The sequence below is a fragment of the Rhea americana genome, unplaced genomic scaffold (genome assembly GCF_003343005.1).
Source record: "Rhea americana isolate MKP2758 unplaced genomic scaffold, rheAme1 scaffold_159, whole genome shotgun sequence".
Classification (NCBI taxonomy): domain Eukaryota; kingdom Metazoa; phylum Chordata; class Aves; order Rheiformes; family Rheidae; genus Rhea; species Rhea americana.
In genome coordinates this window covers 186,251-210,122 of record NW_028185694.1, presented here as the reverse complement: position 1 = coordinate 210,122, position 23,872 = coordinate 186,251, and the positions used below count along the sequence as shown (strand labels likewise).

General features: G+C 34.8%; 1 protein-coding gene across 1 annotated transcript in view; it reads right to left on the bottom strand.

The window, feature by feature from the left end:
* Window positions 1-23,872, bottom strand: part of NBAS (NBAS subunit of NRZ tethering complex) — a 173,755-nt gene that overhangs the window by 13,033 nt on the left and 136,850 nt on the right. The window contains exons 49-50 of the mRNA XM_085299977.1: window positions 11,913-12,052; window positions 4,170-4,311 (exon numbers count right to left, since the gene is read on the bottom strand). Coding sequence (XP_085156103.1) covers window positions 4,170-4,311; window positions 11,913-12,052 — 282 coding nt within the window. The remainder of the gene's footprint in view (window positions 1-4,169; window positions 4,312-11,912; window positions 12,053-23,872) is intronic.

The window sequence follows — 23,872 nt, the reverse complement described above, 5'->3', positions numbered from 1 at the left end:
CACATGCTTAACGACCTAATTGACTAATGCTTATCTGACATGAGCAGATTTTGGAACCAAAGATCATTACATTTCAGGTAGTTACCAGCCAGACAACTTGAGTAACTAGTACTGAATTACGGTATACCTAGCAGATAGCTACCCAGCCTTACTACAAAAAACACTTGAGCATGCAGAATCCCTCATTTCTCTTGAAGAGTAAGCATACATTCCAATAATAACTTTTATTTCTTGTTGAAGTACCTCCTTCCCTTATTAAAAACCAAAATAGTTTAAATTAAATTCAATTGGTTCTTGTTATRTCTTTCTTTGTAAATCAGAAGAGCTTTATATTAGCTTCTGTTGCCTCTAAAAACACCTGCAGAATACAATTTAGTCATCTTTGAATTTCTGCTAAGTTTATATACTGCACTCTTTTATCTTCCACTTAGGGCATTTTCACTCATGCATTAACTCCAGCAGGCCTTTGCTTCTACCCCTCATTTTCAGCATCCTATCTAAACACAGCCATACTAAGGGGATGTTATATTGTAGCGTCAGATTCATTTGATGTTTATGGAGAGGGGTACTTTTTACTCACTCTTCTTCACTTAATATTTCTTATAAGAAAAGACTGCACCGTGTCTGTTTTTGTGGTATGTTATGACACATGACTTTATGATTCATGATACAATAGCAAGCCAGCAACAAAAAGCCAAAAAACCCAAAGTGCTTAATGTCTTTTTGCTTTAATTCACATTAAAGGAGTCTCAGCTAAATAAACAATTACCAATTACACCTCAGAACAAGACAGGTTCTAGAAGACTGGAAAAGAGAAGAAACAGTCTCTGTCATTTAGACATGGAAGAAAGCAGATACGCAAAGGTAAAAGGAATTGTAAACCCATCAGACACTCTCAATCCCATGAAAGATTGCAGAACGCAAAATGAAAAAAATAAAAACCAACAAAAGAATAAATGCTATGAAAATTTGTTCCTGTAGGCTCCTTATCAGATGTAATAGTTAGGAATGGCTATGTTTTGGGGTTAGCAAGACTTTGGCAGTGTTTCATGATACTTTTCCAGTGACTCTGGGAAAGAAGGTCTAGAATAGCCTAGTCCAACTTGTAAACATTTGGAGTGCCTTCCGCCCACTCTTCCACAGGAAGTGGTAGGAAAAAAGCACGTAAAGCTGTCCAAATAATAATAAATAAATAAATAAAACAAGCAAACAAACAATCAAAAAAATCCCTTCGACACTCCTGCTGCTTTGGGCAGGAAAGAGCATCTTTAGGCAGCCAGTCACTTCCCATAGCAACACAAGCAGCTTTAACCTTTGCAATGAGCACTGAAGGACATTAAGGTGTCTGCTTGTGAGAGGGGGTGCAATGGTACCTATGGGAGGGACAAGGGAGGTCCTAATGCAAAATCTGGATTACTGTGATCTAGCTGAAACTTTTGTAAAATAACTTTTCTATCTAGTTACTCAGCTGTCCATGGCTTGCTATAGCACTGGAAAAGCATATCAAGAGGATTTCACAGAAGTCTCTTCAAAGTCTAGTACTACTCCRTATTTTCATGGATGGCTAGACAACGAGTACACTTGTACGTTTATACACAGCAATATCATGCTGGGAGAGGCTGAAAGCAGACTGAAGGGACCRCATTTAAATTCAAAATTGTCTGAACAAAAGAAATCGATCACACAGTGAGTGAAGAAAAAGATAAAATGTAAACTTGTATATAAAAATCAAAAATAGCTAGCTACAAAAATAGAAAAAACAGAGACTGAATGACTGTTATATTATTCTAGGAGACAATCATCTAAAGGCCACTAGGACCTCAAACTAATTACAGGTAAGGAACTGGATGCATTTGCTCATTTAGGTGTTTCTGTTAACTGACATAAGATCATCGGTTGATGCAGATATTCACAGGAGTCACACTTTAATACTGGAGGGAGAAGAATTTGCCATTTTCTAAAGCAATTAATCAGTCAATGCAGGAGATGTCAGGCAGTCCAATAAACACACGTGTGTTCCAAGCAAGTAAAACAATGCTTATTTAATCTAATAGAAATGGAAAAATCTGTCTATTGAATAAAAACAGGTCCTAAAACCATGCAATTCTTCAGAAATAGCTTGGCTGTAAAAATAATAATAATAATAAAAACCAGACTAGGAAGTCCAGTATTAGGAGGAATAAAGGAAGAAAAATTTCTGATTATATGTAGATCTAAAATAGTTCTAACTTTTAGACCATCATACCTTGAAGTTAAATGTCTTTTTCCATTATAGGCTTTAGACTTCAGAATGGCAAATGTTATTCAGAGTCATAAATTGATCTCTTCTCAATTARTGTATTTACTGAAGTGTGAAGTCACCTAAACGTGTTAATTGTTAATAATCAGATTTTCACCTAACTTAGCCATGTGATCTCAGCTCTCTAATTTGTGTACYTAAGTACTGGGGGTGCATGAAAATTGGCTAGTTAAACTCACGTACATCATTCCTACACACCCTCGGCACAGACATGCAGGCTGTATTGCTTAAACTGTACTTAATTGTACAGCTTTGCGCAATCTTGTACTTAAAGTAGTTCCTGTTATTGCACAGCCTTCTAGTCATAAAAAAAGAATTTTACATTGGTCAAGCTACTTCAGGACCAGAGTAGGTTTCACTAGAAATGTATCTCTGTACTATAATCGGTATACACACACCCACACGAAGAGGTCTTCCAGTATACTGTATCATTAGAAAAGATGGTACCTCCAAACACAGCAGCCAATCAATAACAAAACTGTAAATAAGGACTTGTTATATATTTCAAGAAAAAAAAAAGACCCTAAAAAAGAAGAAGCAGAGTACAACTTATTCCTCTGCAGACCTCTTGGTACTGGGAAACTTTCTGTTTTAAAAAATGATCATAAATAAAATTTGTCTTTCTAACTCAGTTTGGTGAATCAGAAAATTCTACTCTTTCTCAGAGTTTKGCTACTCCTACGCACTGCTCAGATCTAGAGGGCTTTAAGAGCTACAATGCACAAGTGAATGACTAGTAAAGAAAGACTGCATAGAATTATGCCAAGCCCAAAGATATAGAAACTTATCTTCCTCCAAAACCTGAATTTATCAGTTGAGCATACTGATACCTTCTGGAGTTATGTTTTACACAGACATTGAGCTTGACGAAAAACAGTCAAAAATCAAAAAAGAAGAGAGAGAAAGAAAAAAAAAGAAAGAAAAAAGACCTTCCCACTGTCCACATTTTAAATGGATTGTGCTGTTTCTATTTTGCTTTGAGTCTTAATATCAGCTATTTTCCAGAATGAAGACTGTGATTGTGTGAAAATGATTATAAAGGATTAATCAGCATAGTAAGAAATATGCACAGCATTACTTTTACAGTTGCGTGAAACTTATCAAGCATTTCTCAGACCTGTCCTCATGAGTATACAATGTTTATGTACAACACAGTTCATTAATCTTCTACTTAAGAGGTGCTTGTATGGAAGTAAACATACACGGTTAAAGACGACACAATATCACGTTTCTTTCAAAGAAGTGATGCTTGTACACAAATTTAACTACAAACAAGTTTTTAGGGATTCCCTACTAAATCTTATGTATATATTAGCGGCAAAACTAACGATTACTTCATAACTTTTGCCACACTGACTGAAACCAGTAATGCATTATTAGAACCTTTCTTCAAAGAATAATTTAGACTAGAATAGACCTGCAGAAAATATCTAATCAAACCACCCCCTACTCAAAGCAAGTCTAACAATAAATATCAAGTTGCCCATAACCTCATCAAGTTGTTTTGAATATTTCCAAGGATGGAGATTCCACATACTCTCTGGTCTAGTTGTTCCTGTGTTTTACTATTTTCATAGTGAAAAGCTTTTTCCTTATATGTAACCAGTATTTTTCAGCCTGTAATTTGTCTCCATTACCTGTTGTTCTATCACTGAGCACCTCTGAGAAGAAGCTGGCTCTGTCTCCTCCATAGATTTCCCATTAAGTATTGGAAGATAGCAATAAGAGCTCCCTCAACCATCTCTTCTAAAGCTCAAATGAACCCAATTCTCTTAGCCTTTATTGGATTGGATCCAGCATGTCAATATCTTTCTTGTACTTTGGACCCAAAACAGGCCTCAAAGCCATGGCACCTTAAATTAAAACTTACCTCAACAGGGAGCGTGTGCTTTGTCTCATATAAAGAACGACAGATTTTCAAAATTTCATTTCCTGTCTTCTCTTTTTCTTCAGGTAGGCATCTCTGTAGCATAAGAGTCCCCAATTTCACCCAAGGATTATCTGTGCATGATCTGTTAAAAACAAACAAACAAACAAAACACTGTAGTTCTTTTTTAAATGAACTGCAGCACAATCTTATGAAATAGAGAGAAAAGGTTTTGAGACAAGTGACCATCCTGATGCTATCATTATTTCAATGCAGCAGATGAGCTGAAGTATTTTGAATTATGACATGCTGATGCAATCCCAGAGGATTCATGCCAGAAAAAGATTGATGAAACTGAAACAGCACAGGAAGAGCTTCCACCAGATGAGTGCCCAAATATAACACTATGGAGGGACGGGTGACAAGAAATCGGAATTTCTAATTTTGTTTGTCGTGATTACATTCTAAGAGCATCTGTCTGTCAAACAGAGAGATTCTGCCTCTTGTTTCCTAGTGCATAAAAAATTTTCAAGATGCAAATTTTCATTTTCAGGTCCAAAAAGTACAAATGAAAGTACAAACAAAARTAAAAAAGTATTCATTTTGTTCATAAAAGTCCAGATTATATCTCATCCTACATGCTCTTCATAATGTGTAGGAGAGTGAAACAATATGCACCTGTTCTTGCCCACTGGTAGGCATACACACTTGTTTGATGTATTTAAAATGTTCTTTTCCTTCCACATAGAACTTCATGCAAGATGAAAATCACCATTGCACAGTTGGCCTCTGACAAAAGAGATTTATTAGATACAAGTAAATACTGCCATGCATGTTGGCAAAAGCAGTAGTTACTATAAAGTTTTGCTGCTGGAACATATCTTAGCCTAAAACCGCTATTTCTGGATCACAGAGCTGCTTGGCCGCTTTTGTTAGTGATACATGTGCTTGCTAGGACAGCATGTACTGACAGAAAAGGAAAAAAAGTAGGACAGGCCTTTAAACTGAGAGCATAAAGTATGACACAGGAACACGTCCACATTGCCATTTTGTTAATGTGCATTAGGTTAACACATTTCAATTCACACCTACAGAGGGCTAAAATCATGCACATCGACAGCTTAGATGGTAATCAAATTAAGCCACAGTAACACAACCACTGTGATCATCTGTATCTAAATTTAAGAGGGTACAAAAGGTGGTTTAAAACCACCCCATCAATCTCTTTGGTCTGTTAATCAATATTCCAGAGACATGGGAAATTTTTCATTGTAGTTGGGGGTTGCGGGGGAGGGCATGGAAATCACAGCAAGATTACTCTTACAAGTTGGTTTGGAATTCAGTGTAAATTAAGATACTTGTCCAGCACATCAGGGAAGGAGCTGTAAAGTGCTTTGAAAGTATTGCTTTTTAATGGTATTATTTAGCAGCAATTGTTGAAAATAACATAATAAATTATACCTGTAAATGGAGTTTTACCATTAAAAGGGTCAGGCAGCTCTCTCAGACCATGCAATGGGTCTGACAGAGATGACAGCTGTCAATGTCTGCTATTTCATATTCACTTAAGCTCTTCCTTGTTCATCTTCTGCCTTCAAAAGCACACACTAAACAAATGATACCTGCTCCACATAAAGAAGAGATGCAAGGTGTGCAAGGATCATCAGTGCAAACTAAATAGAACTAATTTTCTTTATTCTTTCTGACAACTTAATGAGCCTTTCCATCAGTTGCAGTCACTGAACACAGAGCTGCTCCAAGGTTGGCTGGGCAGCATGGCTCTTCCTCTTCTCTCCTCTCAGTCTACTGATTAAACCCAAACATGCTTGCTTACTCCAAAAGTACAATACGACCAACTCAAATTTTGCAACCTCAATAAAGTTAGGAGAAGAATGCATGCAGCTCTGTCTTTGCCATGGGCTAACTTGGTAGCTCCTGCTGTACAATCCATATCTTGCTTAGAAACACAGAGTCATATCAAATTTTCATCTTTATAGCTGTTGCCTATAGAGGTAAATATAGAACCTAGAAAAGCTTCTCGTTAGGAAAATAAAATCGAATTGTGCTTCAAAACACAGAAATAGGAAGTAACAAGAAAGATGCAAGATTGTTGAGTGAGCAGTGAACACTGCATGTGTTTGTTTATGCAAGTAAAGCATCAGATATATTCTTTACATATGTAAGCCTTTTCTGATTTATATACATATAACACTTCATAATCATTTGAAATACTTGCCCAGTCCAATAAATATCTGCTATCCAGCATCTGTAAACTAAAACACCAACAATCTGACTACTACAGGTACAACTCAGGTTTCTTTCATGAATTTTAACCTTGGTTCAATCAAGGCTTAAAAAACAAACCAAACTCAAAATAAAATCCCAAAACTCTTAATAGAAGAATACACATACATAACAAGGATGTAGAATTAAAATTAAAAATCTTATATGGCTTGTACTGCTGACAAGCAACCAAGCCATATCCATGCACTGTTTCCCCACAATCAACATGATATATTATGATATAAAGAAAATCACATTTGCAGATAAATAAGGAGTACAATTTAGTTGGAGAGTTTTCAAATACAAGAATTCAAAGAAAAAGACTGATCATTCTTACAGAAGTCACAAAATTTCAGAAAAAAAAAAACAAAACTACCCTAGCCTCCCCCAAGCTTCAGTTCTTTTTCTCCCTGCCTTTGTATATGTAAGTTGTATTTTCTAGCTTTACATACAATTTTAAGTGTTAGAAATTTACTGTTATGCTGAAAATTAAAATCTTAAAGTTTTCAGCTGATTCAGACTTAAATTCCTCGACTCCTGCATATATTATTACATTTACAGTAATCAATGAGTTAGCAGCAATGCTCCTTTTTTGAACCAGGGAAGGAATAAATAAATAAAGATTAAACAAAATCCTAATACTTATGACTAAACAGCTGGCTTAACTGCTCAGTCCTCCTATTTGTTCAATAATTTAATACTACTTGCTTTAAGAAATGAGATTATTGAAAGAACTTGCTAACAAAAAGTTCCTGCTTTATTCCAGCTGAGCCATCAAGGAAGGTTTTTCAGAAATAGAATTTCAAGGATACAAAAGAAAAATTAAGCTGGTAAGTGTGATTAAATGCTATTGACATGGAAGAATGCAACAGAGGAAGGAAGGAGAGTGGAGAAAAAGTGAAAAAGAAACTGAAAAAAAAGTGGAGCATCAGTAACTGCAAGAATAAGAGAAGAAAGCAGATCAGAGAAGAGACTGCTTGCAGCCATGCCAAAGAGGCACAGACGGAAGTATGAAAACAAGTATCAGTGACAACTGGGAGAAAGATGAGAGAAGATTCGGATACAAAAGACAGAAAGAATCAAAGATTTTTCTGATCTTTGCTGGGCCTCAAACTTGCAGCACAGCCTCTGCTTCCTGGCTAGCATGAGTAATTGCAGGAATTATGGAGCAAAATAATTCAAAATAATTAAATTAAAATAATTGGAAAGAAATATGAGCTATTTCCAGCAGACTGTGATAAGAGGCAGTTCAAAAAATTTAACAATCTACTTGGCAAGAGYTTATGAAATTAATTCTGTCTAATATTGAGGTATACAAAAGACATTTGTACCTGATTATTTTTAGAATTAATCATACTAGAGGTAGYGGGATTGAGGATGGGATGAGAACAGAATGTAATCTCAGAGTATTACTAATAGTTTAGACATGTTTTAAGTTAAATTCATTTTGATGACAGCACAGTCAAAATTGGTTTGAAAATGTTCCTTCACATCAAGTATATTATTCCTGTGGACAAAGAAGCACACTTTTATACACATGGTGTGCATAGCCTGGATTTAAAGTTAGGATAAGTCCTGGTAACAAGTATAGTATCCTTTCTTTCCTTCAGACTTCTTGAAAGCAAAACAAAACAAACCTCCAAAACATATCTGACTGAGGAATCAAGACAACATGAACCCCTACAGCTAAGCAGGGAAAAAGGTAATTCAGAAAAAGCACTCAACTAYGATTGTGCTATCTACTAGTAACACATCATGCGTGTTCTCTTAAAGCACTAAAACTGAGCTAGAAACAAGGATTTTCAAGGAACAATGAGTATTCCTACTCATACATGGTTTACAAAGTGCTTCATCAATTCTGCAAGTATCCTCAGTAACAAGCAAAAGAGGTAATAAAGAAAAGCAATGGGAATAGTCATCTATTAGTGATATATGAAAACATTTCAAACATACTGAAGACCCCAGATCACAATGTTGCCCTTTGGCACTTTTTTGTACCAGGGCAAATTTTTGCATTAGGAGGAAAAAAACCCCAAAACCTAAACTGCAGATGCAACACTCCTACTGAGAGAGAGAAGAGAGGGGAAAAAGAAAAGGAGCGATACAAAAAAAAAAATATATTCCTGTCACATCTTTCAAGATGCAGCCTCAATCCTCCTCTCCCCAGGCAAAACATTGCTAAGGCAGGGATGAGAATAATTCTTTCAGTTCTTCCCCATCCTTCCAAGCTAGCAAAGATAACTGAAGAATTGAAGAGTGGCAAGTATAAAATAGATCTGATTGCCTTGGGTGCTTCTCTGTGAAACCCACCAGAGGAAAACCCATGAGAGGAAAAAAGGAAACAAAAAACAGTGTAACTGTTTCCTCCACTAATTAAATTTGGTTGGTTAGAGTTGCAAACAAAAGCTAGGAGATTTGGCAAATCTGAACTGCTCTTTATTTCTCTGGAGCTAATAAATATGAAGCTAGCCCCGAGCTCAGGATATCTTGCTGAAAGCCTACAGTGTAAATCATGTTTGGGAATCTCAGAAGTTAGGGCATTCCCAAAGAAACCAAAAGAGGTGGGTATTGGTAGTGAAAGACAAGAAGGCAACATTCTCCTAAGGGCCTTCCAATGTCTCCTGTCAACGGCAAAGCAATGGAGAGAAACATTATAATTTTTGGTAATAAAGTAAATAAATAAATAAATAAATCTAGTTACAAAATAAAAATTGCAATTTTACCTTGCCATGAAGTCTCAAGACAGAACAAGAAGTTCAAATTTAAGATACTTACTTGCCTAATAGTTATTAAAACTTATAGCATCTCTCAAATAATGTTGAGAAACTGATGACCTTGTAAAATTGCATAGTACTATTTGGGAGGTATTTCTAACTGTGAAAACTCAGAGAAGCATTTAAAGTAAAATTACCAGGACCTCACCCTGACAGTATTATGTAACCTACTGAAAACCTCAGAAATATGTGAAGTAGAACCCAGTTAAGGTGTCTATTCAGTTTTAAAAAGCTTGCAAACGTTGTTTACTCATTTGGGCCTGCAACTTTGAGGTTGCTATCCCATGATCACTAAGGGAGCTGGCTGATGCTGTTGTAAGGCTACTCTTGACAATCTTTGAAAGGTCATGGCCATTGGTCATGAAGTGTGGCCTAGATAAGTAAACAGCAAGGTGGACTGAAAACCAGCAAAATTGCTGGACTCAAAGGGTTGCGATCAGCAGCACAAATTCCAGCTAGAGCCAGTCAGCAGTGCAGGACTAGAGGCACTGGATACAAACTGAGATAAATATTAAAAATAAATAAATACATAAGTTTTTTTTTTTAGTGAAGGTGTTTAAAAACTGGCACAGGTTGCTCAAAGGGTTTGTGGAGTCTTCATCCTTCAACATATTAAAAACTCAACTGGACACAGGCCTGAGCAATCTGTTCTACTTTGAGCAGGAGGGTTTGACAAGGTGATCTCCAGAGGTTCCTTCCAATCTCAGCTACTGGGTATTTCTGTGATTTTCACATATTTAACATTAGGTTGTGAATTAATTTCTGCTGCCTCATGTCTTGTCTTAAACAATTAATTTCTTTGTGTCAAAACAATGATTATGCAAGCGTTCAGTAACTGCAATACCTACTTTAGACCCTAAATGAGTCTTATGCAGGTGTTCGGAGTATTTTGTGCTAGTTTCCACACTTCACAGATCTTGGAACTAAGATGTATCCCAGCTGTTGAAATATAGTTCACTGTCAGTTGTGAAAATAATCARATTTAATCAATATTTTGTTTTCTCTGCTTCATTTTCCTGGGCTACCACATCTCCTCAAAGATAATGCAAATCTGAAAGACCGTTATGATCCACCTGGCATTGAAAGTTGCACCAAGCAAATAAAAAATGCAAACACTTATGAAACAGCCCTTTAGGAAGGCTGAAGGAACAGAATACAAAGCAGGAGGTAAAATTACATAATTTTTAGTTTCTTCTGTTCCTGAGTAGTAGATAAGAACTGGCTATTTATAAGGAAGGTTCTGCTTTCACAAAACATTCAGGTTTTCTGTTAAGCCCAAGGAGAAGAAGAATATTGCTAATTGTATTGCAGCAGTTTTTCACTTCAGTCTTTGTTCCAAATTTTTTGCTATTTTCAGAACTCTAAGCACAATTTTGAACAGTTTGACAGTTACCACTCACTGTGAGGCCTCAAATGTTGAGWTAACACCATTATACCAAAACTAAAAAGGAAAGTCGGAATATGAATTTCTGATAGATCATGCAGCAAACCTCATAATTTTTAATGCAATGAGGACAATTTCTGGCTCATAAAACTGTAATAAAGAATTTAAATTAATTCTCATCTAAAAATTGCAAACAAACTGCAGGCTTGAAGGTGAATAACCCTTACAGATTACTTTCTAATGCACCAGTTTTCTAAAAAAAAAGAAAAGAATTACTTTTAAAAAAAAAAAAAAAAAAAAAAAAACACAGATATTCCATAACTTTTCTTACAAACCATTGCACATGAACACTTAGAGAATGTAGTCTCCAAGTTCAAACAGGTTGTAGTCAACAGCCTAAAGCAATCCAAAGGAAGTATCATTTAGTTTCTCTAACCTAACTACTGTCATACGAAAGATGGTAATTGTATGGGCCAGTCAAAAGATATACCAATATTATTGCTCTTCTTGCAGGATAGCTGCCTTTATATTGTAACGTAAGATGTTTGTTTCTTTAAATCTTAGACAGCGTCATCAGTTGCAGAATAAAGCTGCAAAAATTGACATCTTTAAGTATGTTCAGAAAGTGATAGACAAAAAACAAAACTTGGTTTCAAAAATAGTGCAGCCAAGATGCTCCAAGGTAACACCTCGTAATAAAGAGTTTCAGAATGGGTGCAATACTAACTTTTAAAATAATTATTTTCATTTYATATTGCAGGGTTAGGATTTCCTGAGCATATCTGCCCCAATCTATAKTCTTTGCTTTTGGATAGTTTATTCAGAAATGGAAAGAATAGGCAGTGGATGTAAAGAAGAGAAGCACCAYGGCTTGGCAGCATTATGCAGATCTACAGATTGTTTGCTATGACTGTTTGACGACTAGCTATCCAACATATTTCTGTAAAACATAGACCTGAATAGAAAAAGCAGCTAGAGACAGAACTTCTCATTCCTATTTAAAGGTTTTCTACAAACTGACAAAGTAAGAATAAATTGCAAACTTTAAATTCAAGTATTTAGAAAAAACTCATATAGTTCAAGCAATAAAATGGTTCTCTGCCTCCTAATTGATACATACATATACATAGCTTTTAGAAGAAACTGTTTGATTCAGTTCTGCACTAAATATGCCATTTATTTTTCTCAGTAAGGTCCTTTTAAAAAGGTCATATTCCTCTTGCACATGTTTGAATTCATGATAAAATTTTTAAGTGACAAAACATAACACTATATTGTTAAATGATTGTTTGAAAATATTTTCACCTGTTGCTCATTTCCATAGGTGGCCAAGCTTGAAGGAGTAAAACCAAGTGCTGAAACTCAGACGGATTATGACTAGATTCCAGAAGTTCCAGGAAAAGCTCATACCTTTTCTCTTCACTCTCAATATCTGCTATCTCTACCTGAAAGAAAAACAGGAGCATTTAAAAATAAAGGATCTAAACAAATCAGCAAACCATTGGGGTTTTGAAGGGGTATTGAAGGACATCACTGCCGTAAAACAATTCAGGAACACTGTCATATATCCTCTGTCATTAACACATTCTAATACTGAATTTTCCCTCCAGATTTAGAAAAGTTCCAGGAAAAGTTCCAGTTTCATCTTAYAATTCAGCTGAAGATACATAGCATTAAATGTTAACTTTTTTGTTTTAGTCCAAGACTAGTTCTAAGACATCAAACATGGAGAAAGCTCTCCTTAGTTCTATAGCTACTTTAAAAGATTAGAGATCATATTCTAATCATTTCAAAGTGACTCTGATACATCAAGGGCAAATTTTTCAAAGAAGGTCGGAAGACAAAGATTGCTGATGCATTTATTGAGTTGCCTACATAATTTGTGACTTTAAAATATTCACTGTTGAAAACCATTTGCTTCTGTCTCCAGGGCACTTCTGAAAGCACCACATATTAAAACATTCTAGATAGTGAAGAAATGTTTCTGCAATCTGTCCATTTAAAATTCTTAACAAACGAAGTTATATATTCTCTGTACTACAAATCTCACACAGCAGAGATCAAGCTACTGACTTATGATACCCTTAAATTCCCTCCATATTTGCTCATAAAAATATGATTATCTTCAATATTTAAATCACAAGGTTGAAAAGAGTAGAAAAAAGAACAGGAAAGCGTAAAAGAGACAAGAGACATCTTAACCACTAAGGACAAAAAATATTTATCAGTCTAGCAAACTATTTACTAACTAGGCAACAGAATCCTTCACGTTGCTTCATCTGTCCCTAAACTCCTTTTCAGATAACTAGCTCWTTAAATATTTAGACTAGATAGCACTCTGGATGGTCCACTGAGTACGTTTTAGCTTATTTGCACAAAGTGTATGTTACTTCAAAATACAGATTGCATGTTCAATTCTCTCTAAATAATAACAGCAAGAAAGGAAAGAAATAGCACAGAAAATATTAATATTAAAGGATTAGAAGAGCTGTCACAGAAATTGAGCCATTAGTAGCAGAGAGTAGATCTTATTCAAGAGAGATCTTATTCAGCGTGAACTGAATTYCCATAATTCTGCTTGATAACACATCTTTACAGTCTTAGTTTACRTAGTTTACTTAGTTTACTGGATAGTTGATCATAACATAATAGATATTAATATGATCAAGGCAAACAACAGTATAATGAGAAGAATTAACTCTATTCTTAAATATCATATTTAGCTCTACAATATTTCTTTTCACAATGGCCTTTTACAAATCACTCATTTCCCACTAGAAGTAATAAAGTGAACTTTATTGTTTATTGAGATTGTTTCCACTGCCTAAAATTGGACCTTTCATGAAGCAGCTGTATTTAACTTGCACATAGGAGTCTTAGACAAAATCTTGATCTTTATGCAATCATCACTAGAAAAATCCTAGCCAACAAATCAAAAGCATGTACCAGAAAAACAGAAAATAAAACATTTTAACATTTCTCTTCAAGGTATTGTTATTCCTACAAAACATAAAAAGGGTATATGTTAAGTTAATTATTAATAAAATATACAAAGGTAGATATTATCTACTATGAAGTAATCAAGAAAGTATCTTAAATAGGTTTCATACTGCTTTCCCATTTACTTGACAGAATGCCTTGTCCTGCCTCTAATTCTTTCCTYAAGATTCTTCAGAAATAAAAGTTACAATCAAACCATAAAAATGACATTTTCTTGCTATAAGAAAGAAAAAATGCATTCCAGCAGCACGTTGGAATGACATTTTTTTTGTTGCTATTATTTCTTTTACAATTCCTACACATTTCACATGCACATCAATCAAAATACAGTTCCCTGACAACATGAGAGTGCAGTTTAGCATACAAAAAGACTCCAAAAGGAACAAACAAAACCTGGTTTTCTTCCAGTACTGCAAAGGAGTCCAGGATTATCCAAAAACTTAATCTACAATCACTGTAATAAACAATTGTTCCTATAAGCATTCCATCAAATCTCTGCTAGAGGCCCTGACTGGAGTCCTTGCAAAACCGAGGGAATATAGAGGGGAAGGGGAAACTATTCAGCCTGAAGTACCCACTCCTTCTTCCCTCAAGCGCCACAGAAAGACTAACCACCATAGTATGGATCATGACATCTGAAAATAAAGCGACACCTTATAAAACCACGTGGTGCTCCAGCAGCAACCACAAGAAGCAATGAAATAACACTTTTGTGATAAGTTAGCAAAGCTATTTTATTTTAGTATGGCAAAATAAAAAGCTTAATGAAGCTGGGCCTTAAGAATAGGGACATAGGTTTTCCGAGGATGGAGAGGGAGCAGCCACCTTGTACAATAAAAACAGAAAATGCTCTAGGTTAAAAGGTAGAATTTTTTATTCTAATACAGAGGTGAAAACTAGTTAAAATGATGAAGTTGCCAAGGTTATAGTCAAACCTGTTGCTTTGCTGTAATAACAGAACAAAACAGTTAAAAGATTAAAAGTTACATTTTGAACGGAACAATCTTTTATCCTTAAGCTTTAACCAGTCACTGAATGATCTTTCAGGTGATTCTGAACGACATAACCCAACAAGAAACTCCAATTCTACAGGTATCCTCAACCTAGAAACATGGTAATGGGACACTATAACCCAGCTGTGTTTTTTTTTTTTTTTTTTTTTTTTTTTTTTTTTTTTTTTTTCTTTAATATAACTAAGCTGCCATGAACTGTTGAGACCGCCTGAAATTCCAAGGGCCTGGAAGGAAGAATCTGTCACTAAGCAGAATAATAAGAAAAGTACCTGGCCCATAGCAAGTCAGTAAGTGGCGTGCTTGAACTTCAGGTGATTCCAAAGGAGCGTGAAATAACTACCCTCAACCTCAAAAACCCCAAATACACCCCTAGTTTTGTACCTTCTTTGAGAGAGAAGCATATTTTTCATCAAAATAAAAGGCTCTGCAAATATTCACTAGTGGGAAAGTCAATTAAGGGAATTAATTCCAGAAATGATATTCAGGATAGATCATGAAAATAAATAAATAAAAACCAAATTGTATGCTAAAATATTAAAATACACAACTTCATTGCCAATGAGGGAGAACATGTATTTAAAATCAAGAATATGCAAAACTATATGCAATAATGTTAATGAACCTTAGAAATTAATATAGGAAATTACCAAAGCAAAATACAGGTTATACAAACAGCACAGAACGTGCAACTGTTGCTTAAGACACTGCATGCTACCAGCTGTCTGCACAAGCAAACCCTCCCTCTTATATTATGTGTTCTCCTTCTGAGCACTGCTTTCACCTCTTTTCCCAGTCCCTTGTGTTATTAATTGGCAGTGGTTATGACGGTCCTTTATGGACTATCTGATTCATCCCAGATTATCTCTGCTTAATAAGGTAGTCAAATGCAGTCTACCTTTCTCAGATATTGACCAAGACAACAAATTAACCAAACCTATTCTAGGAATTTCTGCATGGGAGTGAATTTTGTGTCTAGAGCCTGTAGCAGCCAGGCATGCTAAAAGCCAAAACTCAAACTTTCTTTTTATCTTTGTTATTTTTGGTGTCTCTGAGCATAGCCACACAAGTATCTCATGGAATTAGGTGACTTCAGCCATCACAACCGCTATTTTTCCTAAAGTAGTTACAGTCCGCTGATCAGTAACTGATTCACTAGMTTTGAGTTAGCACATGTTCAAGCTCATACAGGGACAGTCTTTACTTTGCTGTTACTTGCAAAACTGAGGAAAACTAGAACATTTACTGAAAAATTTGTTGCTGGAATCTATTTTAATCAAACAATTGGTCACAATATCTCAACTCTGACATCAGGAAGTTACCTCAGACAATATTCCTACAAGTTTCTTATAGCATTTAGCTTTATATACAGAACACATGAAATATACAGGTATGGGTGCTTTTACTGCTATCATACAAAAAATATAAAGGAATCTGGCAATTCATTTACGTATTTCTAATCTCTTCAACACTGTATCGCCTGTGCATAAATATACCCTTTATTTAACTTCTGCCCTTCCAAAAATACTTGCGTTTGCATGACTTTTGCACCCAATATTGAAATTAAAGTTTAATGCAGTTACAATTTTTCTAGAAATAAAACGCCAAAGTATTGTGTCTGAGGACAGAATATTTCACAAAGATTTATATAGGTCTCTCCCTTACAGATTAATATTATTACATGCCCCAAAGGCTGAAACCTCTCAATATACTTTGCCCGCTTTCAATGCATGAAGCTTTGAATTATCACCTTATTTTATAGGTTAATTGCTTTATAGATATTCAACATGTTACACATGAAGGAGTCAAAAACAAAAATTCCCTTAATAGTTTGTACCACAGCTTTTAAAAAACTGTAATTTTATAAAAATTACAAGATTATACACTTAAAAAATGATAAGGCTAAATGCAGCTGTGGAATTTCACGCATCACTGACAAGACTTTTGCCAGGGTAGTCCACAGGATCAGTTTAGCTTGTTACATTATCCAACTCTTGTAWCAGAAGTTAGTTTAAATCAGCATGTACAGCTACAGTAGTATGCTGCTGTATGTAAATTGTGTTCCTGAAGCATAGATATCCACKATATAGAGTTCTCCTAATCCTAAAGGACAGAGATATCTGAAAGTTATAAATGCTTTACTGCTTAAACGTATTATTTGAGAATCTGACACTGACCAACTTTGCAGATTATCTAGAGCCAGCTTTTTTACAAAAGCTGAAGCGTTAATGAAAAGAAAATAAAAATCCATCCAGTTAAAGAGATCACCTCTCCCTCCTCAGAAACAAAATACAAGATGCTGTCTATTTACATATAAGAGGATGAGCAGGAAAACTAAAGCAGAACGCTGCACTTCCCTCTGCCCAATAAAATCTGCTCAGCAACTTACATTTTTATTCTCTGTAAGTATGGCAGAGCTATGGTCTTCATTAACGTACTTTATTCGCTACTAATGTTCTAAGGAAAGAATTGATAAGGGTGCTGGCCATTAAGGAACCGAGATGTAGAAATCACAAAAAATATTTTCCTTCGTGATAATTGCTTGCATTGTTGAGATAAACTACATCAGTGCTTAAAACCAATTCCCTATATGAAAGGAAAAGATATTTGTGGTTTGCATCTAAGAGCCACAAACAACAGCCTACTGATTTACATCACCATAAAATCCATTTTATTACATCTACTAGATTGTAAATGCAAACATCTCAAGATATTTTCATGTTCCTCACTGCAGTGTAAATTTGAATTAATATGGCATTAAAAATAGAATCACTAAGCAGGCATTTGAATAGCCCCTTATTGCTACAATACATTCTCAGTTCATTCTGACTCCTTCTAAGTTTTTATTTATTCACCCAACCACCAGCTCTTGTGGTAGAGACTTCATCTAGGCTGTGTTTTAAAACATAGACTGATATGAAAGATTTCACTCAAACTCAAGATAAGGAATACCGATGCTAAAGCTTCCACTCACCAGACAGGGCTTAATAGGTGTCTTAAAGGAATGTCCGAAACGATTGGTAACACTTTGAAAGTATTTCTGAGATTGACATGTCAGTGTGCTGTTCACTGCACAAAAACGTAGTCTTGCTTTAAAAAGATTATAATCTAAACAAGTAAATCTAGTTTAAAACAAAGGATCTTCCTATACAAACATGTCAGAAAGAGTTGGTCACTGAAAAATCTAGCCATCCCGTTTCACGCATCAACCTCTTGGTATTTGTGTGGCTACCAAAAAGTATCTCTCCAGCACAGGGTTGCAAAGTTAAAAACTTGCTGCAAAGGTCATATAAAAACTCTCTTTAATTCACTTTGAATTTTAAACTTAGTTACTCACTATATGAACACAAATACCAGTTAAAAAAAAAAGCGTACAACTGAAATAATATAGCTATTGATCTTGCAAAGATAATATTAGGAACTTTTAAAGCTTTTTGTTTAGTTATTTCATTCTGTTCAAACTGTTTCAAGATGCTGGACACTCTACAACCTTTATGTTAGACATGTTAAATATTTGTAAAACAAGGCAAAAAACATAGCATGTATTCAAATATGTCACTCAAAAATCCTTGCATTTCAGAGTAACAATAATCTTTTTTAAGGGGAAACCCATAAGTACTGTATTCCCAAATGCTCTTTCAGCATCCCATTATTTCTAAACAAGGCTGCCTGAAAACAATCTCTCTTTTTAGGATGTTATCAAGAGGGAAATCCTCAATGACACAACAGACACAGCTTGGAAAGAGTAGTAACAGACTTGGAAGCATAAACACTATAGTAATCTATTCTAATAATCTACAATTTTATCAGATAATTTTTCAATAAACTCATATCCTCTGTTCGAGTTAGACTGCTTTCTAATAGACCGTTGACTTAAAGTTACGAAGTGAACAAGTTTAATATCTTTCTGGGGAATTGTTCCCAGCTTTCATTTAGAAGGTAACCATTCATAATCTGACTTTATTCAGATTCTACCTGACCGATCATACTATGGTAACAGTTGCACACAGAGCTTGTTTACACATAGGATTGTTTCCAGTTTCTGGGAATATGGAAAAAGAGCCTCTCAGCTTTAAATGGTTTCCTCATTTCATCCCTTCATTTTTGTTAGTTGTCATATGTATCTGTACTAAAACTTTKGGGACTTTTCATCTGTTCAGGTTCTATTGATTGAGCTCTCACATAAGCAAATTCAATGCTATTACAACTGTTTAAATAATATGATAGAACTCATGGCAATTTCAACACTAACACTGCAGTCCCTCACTACTAGTAACTGTGGGAAACAAAGTCAAGTGATTTAATTCTCTTCATCTGAATGGAAAAACAAAATCAAAGTGGAATTATATACTTGTTAATCTAGATCTGCATTGAATTTAAGCATCCTCTACTTATAAAATAATCATCTAAATGCTTAACTTTTCTTCTCTAATGATAGAATTGAAGACAAGATGGCTAAAACACAACGCTCAGAAATGTTAGGAGTAGAAAAGTTTCACAGCAAAAGACAATTAAAAACAAGTCTTTTGACAACACAAAATGCCCTCTTAAGCTGAGGAGAAATTCGTCTTTCAGAGAGAAAGAATTGATCTCAATTACACTTCCTAAGCCAATTCTTGCTTTTGAAGAAAGGTTCCCAAGTGATACATAGAATTTAAATCACAGGCAAAAGTGAATGTTCAGGGGAATATGTATAAACAGTTTCCAATTATTATTTGTACACAATGAGGTCAAGTGAAATTTGCTTCTCATATACATATTCCGCAGACTTCAACTTCAATTTAATATCATCTAAAGTTTTTTTCTTCCTTCATATTTATGCATTTTTTAAGGTTTAAACAATGTAGAATGTTACAATACCTTTCACTCTGTGTCCTAGCACAACATTGCCATGTACAGAGTAAAGGCATTTAAGAAATATCTCTTAAATAAAGTATTTATGTGACACTATATACTGTAAATATCAACACTATGTTTCAGAATTTAAAAAAAAAGAACCTATAAAAAAGAATATTGCCAAATGACTGCTTTGAGGAACTGAAATACATTGTCATCAACTTCCTTATTGAGGATTCAATCCTAGTATTGGAATTGCGACTTATTTTATCATCTCCTATTTTTCGGAAAAGCCTATGAAAACTTTTACTTTTGAGAAAAATCTTGGAAAGTTGTGGTTTAGATTATAAAAATGTTGACCAAATTGCAAACTTGACATTTATGAGCCAASGTTAATATTTGCTATGGACTAAGTTATGTAAAAAAATATTCATATGCTGATTTATGTCATTTGAGATGTCCATCTTTCCTTTTGCATACATGAATTTTACCTTCTCAGAGGTGTATTCCAAATATATTCCCCTCACAGCAAAGAAACCTCTCAGTTCTAAATGCTACTTTTTCATCTTATTTATTCCATCTGCCCAAGCACATGTATGCACAATCCTACTATCAATCTGGTTTGGATTTCAATAAATAGAAACATATTATATAGGAGATATYAGGTTGCAAATCACTGCTGAGAAACTGGCAACTTCTCAAAAACTGTTCTACTGGGCTTACAAATGTCCCCACAGTAATGAAGGAATTTGGTTCTATTTTTAGAAAAAATATTGCATGAAAATACATGCTCTAGTTYTGRAGAATGAACTAGTTTTGCAGATTAAAATCCCTTTATTGAAAGGAACTTTGTGAAGATATGCTTATGGAGCATATAATTAATGTGAAGTAATAGTTTTAAGGAAAAGCAGTAAATTTATGTCTGTTCTGATATAATGCARTCCACCTTCTCCATTTAAAAAACAAAAACAAATGCCATAAAAATCCCACCACACTCAAAGTACATTACTAGAGGGAATATAACTTCAGGTGGCAGTGTGAAGACCTACCTGCCAATCCCCCCTCCATTTGAGTTTAAGATAAGGGAGCAGACGAGTTCTCAGTAGAACAGATGATGAATATTGAACAGAGGCAGGAAAGAGAACATAGGTAGCTCTGACCTAGATTTGGAACAGACACTGTTTGATACACCAGTAAGAAGTGTCTGCAATCAAAATGAAAGAAATATATATTTAAAAAGGAAGTCACAGTTTTGGATGACAAACTCATGTTCACGGCCCACATCTTTCTTCTACCCAAAAGAACTCTGAAGTTTTCTTGCATCTTCCCCCCCCCCCCAATCAGATTTGATACACTAAAAATTATTATGATTAATAGTGTTTACCACACAGGAAGGCCTGCTGCACACACATACTGAAGGGATGTGCATATTCTCACAGGTCAAATCATGGACAAATAGCAGTCAGTGAATGGGATAAGWACATTGATGGTATTCAAATTTAGAAAATAAAACCAATCAAAAAGTCTAATGGTGATGAATTAAACAAAGGTTCAGTCTCATGTTGAGTTGTGTGTCTTGTAGAAGTACCCACAGACTTTTTTTTYCTAAACTCATTTGTTTATGTTTAATTCTTTTCCTGCTTGATATGCAGATAAACATCACCGAGAAACGCACATAGAGTCAAGTAAACACAAGTGCGTTGTCTAATGCATAAAAATTCATAATATGTGCAGAAAATAAAATCCATTCATTTGTATTCTGCGGGAGCCTGTTCTGCAAATAAATTTCAGCAAAGAAAACCTCTATAAGAAGATTGTACAAAGATTTTGAGAAATGGATAGAGAAGAGCAAAGACAGAAAAAAATATGCATCTAGAAGAATTATACAGCTAGATAGATAAAATTGTAAGAGATGAGATTAGCATATATATTATTTAAAATGTACACTTATTAGGTGTCAGTTGACAGTGAAAAGTTAGCACATGGATAAAATTAACATCTGTGTAACATGAGGGACTTAAAAACAGGTAATTCTTTGTACTTGTATGTACCAGCTATTCCATCACTATTCCATCCTTTATGTACTGTTTATATACAAATACTCCAAATTTAAAATATAAAAAAAAGCAAAGGAAGATGCAGCCTGAAAATGACAGGCATTTTACAGGAGTAAAATGACTTYTACTCCTTAAAAGTGATTTTTAACTTTAAGTAGTTACATTCAGTAACTGTCGGCCATTTCTCCTCATAACTCATGTAAATGGCTCCTTAGTTTACCTTTTCTGATCATCGCTATCATTAAGAAGCTGTGCATGCACAAGCTCCCAGTATTCAACTGCATGTATAATAATTGCTATCTCAATGAAAGTGTCCAATTCTTGCTAATGGAGGAGAAATGATTAACAAAAAAWTTTAATTTTAATGAACGCTTGTCAAAATTAATTATTCCAAAATGTCATCCTGCAGATAGGCTAACCTGACAAAATAAAAGCTGCATTCTTGAAAAATAACGCAARAGAAACCAAAATTCTTTCCTTTTCTGTTGCAYAATCAGTATAATAAGGCAATAATCAGAAGCAGGTAGGCAACACCATGCAACCATCATACTACATGGCATTGTGTAAGCAGTGTGTTTTTTTCTCCCCTTACTTGAAGTAAAAATTACAAATCATTTAAAATCCACACGATCAGAAATACACAAGGACCCACACTCAAATCAAAGCTGGCTCTCAGGCTTATAACACATAGCAAAGTCAAGAAATAAATTACAGGCAGCATTTTTCCTATCTAATTTGAAAGGGAAGGGCRTCATATTTCAAAGTAGCAGGTATTACCTGGCTTTAGAATTCAGTGGTTTTACCATATAATCAAAGAATAAGGGTTTGTTATCTTAATCAGATCCTGTTGCTTAAGTATRAAAGGAGTAAAATTCATTCATTCTGAAGATTATTCTTGGATGATGCGAAAAGCCTCTCTACAAAGGAGATGAAAATCTGAAATTCACTCTCATCTGCTTGGGAGAACTTCTGGTCCTATTCTGGCCCAAAGAAATATTAGTTGAAATTTCAGAAAAGCTGAAAACATAGGTCTGATAAGCACAAACGTTACTTGGTATGCCAGAACTTTGCAAACTTTAACTAAACGCTAACAGTGGCTGTGTTTCTAAGTGTCCTTAAAATGCAAAAGATGTGGGACTTTTCCTTAGCTCAATGTTTACATAACTTTCTGTAAAATCTTGTCAGGGGAGATCTTTGAGGGGTCCTACAAACACAATCAACGGTTTACACTCACAGAGAATCTTACTTGCCTGCAAWTCATACACAAGTCAGACATTTCTAAACTAGAAAACAGTATGGAGAAGTTCCTTCGTTGTTATCTCTTAAGAAACGGGTTGACTCCATCAACAGCTAGTCCTAGAGAAATATATAGTAGAGTCATTTGGAATTTAGTCTTTGAAGTTATTTCACAGATATTAATTTAAAAAGGTAAAAATAGCTGCTAAAAATAGCAACAATATATTCAGATTCATCCTCCTAAATACAGGAGGAAAACCTCTCTAAAATGCATATTCATACAGAATTTTGGTGAAGTCTATCCTGTACTTCAGTCTACAAATAAACTTTTTTTTTTTTTTTTTTTTTTAAGGGGAAAAAAGCCCTAATAGCTACAGCTACTTAAGCATCCTGCAAATTTACATTTTTAAAAGCAGAAATGAATAGGCTTTACATACACTGCTTGTAAAGGAGGTTAAATACAAAATGACCACTTTTCTTATGCCAAAAAAATGCACTCCCTCTCTAAACACCTAGCATGAAATGGGAAGGAAAGAAGTACTTTATAAATACCTCAGAGAGACACATCAGATGATACAGAGTTTACAGATCTCTAAAGGATAGTGTCAACTAGTAAGCAGATTGAAGGAATAAGATAAGACTGTTAGAAAAAAAACATGACATCTACTGACAACTGTAATTACTAATACATTACATTAGAATTCCTTTAAGATAGAAATAAAATAATGCTTAAGAAAAACAATTTAACAATTTATTTACATTCTCAAAAGGAATGTAATCACATCCCTGACTAGAGAACATTGAAGAAYCTAAACTACTAAAAAGGGCTCAAACAAACAAATAACAACAACAACAAAAAAAAAGCCACCACCCAGAAATCCCAGTTTTGACCAAATGATAAAAGGTAAAGGTAGAATTCCTCATGAGCTTATGACTGCTCCTTTGCTTATAGACTAATGGATTCTTTGGGACTTCGGGCACTGAACAGATAAAGCTGCAGACCACTGAGCTAGCTTATATTAGTCAAGAGCTCTGTAGCAAGAAACCTCCAGCTGACTCAAAAACTGTAGTTTATGTAGTAAATGGCCATACAAAGGCAAATAAAATGTAACATTGATAAAGTTGT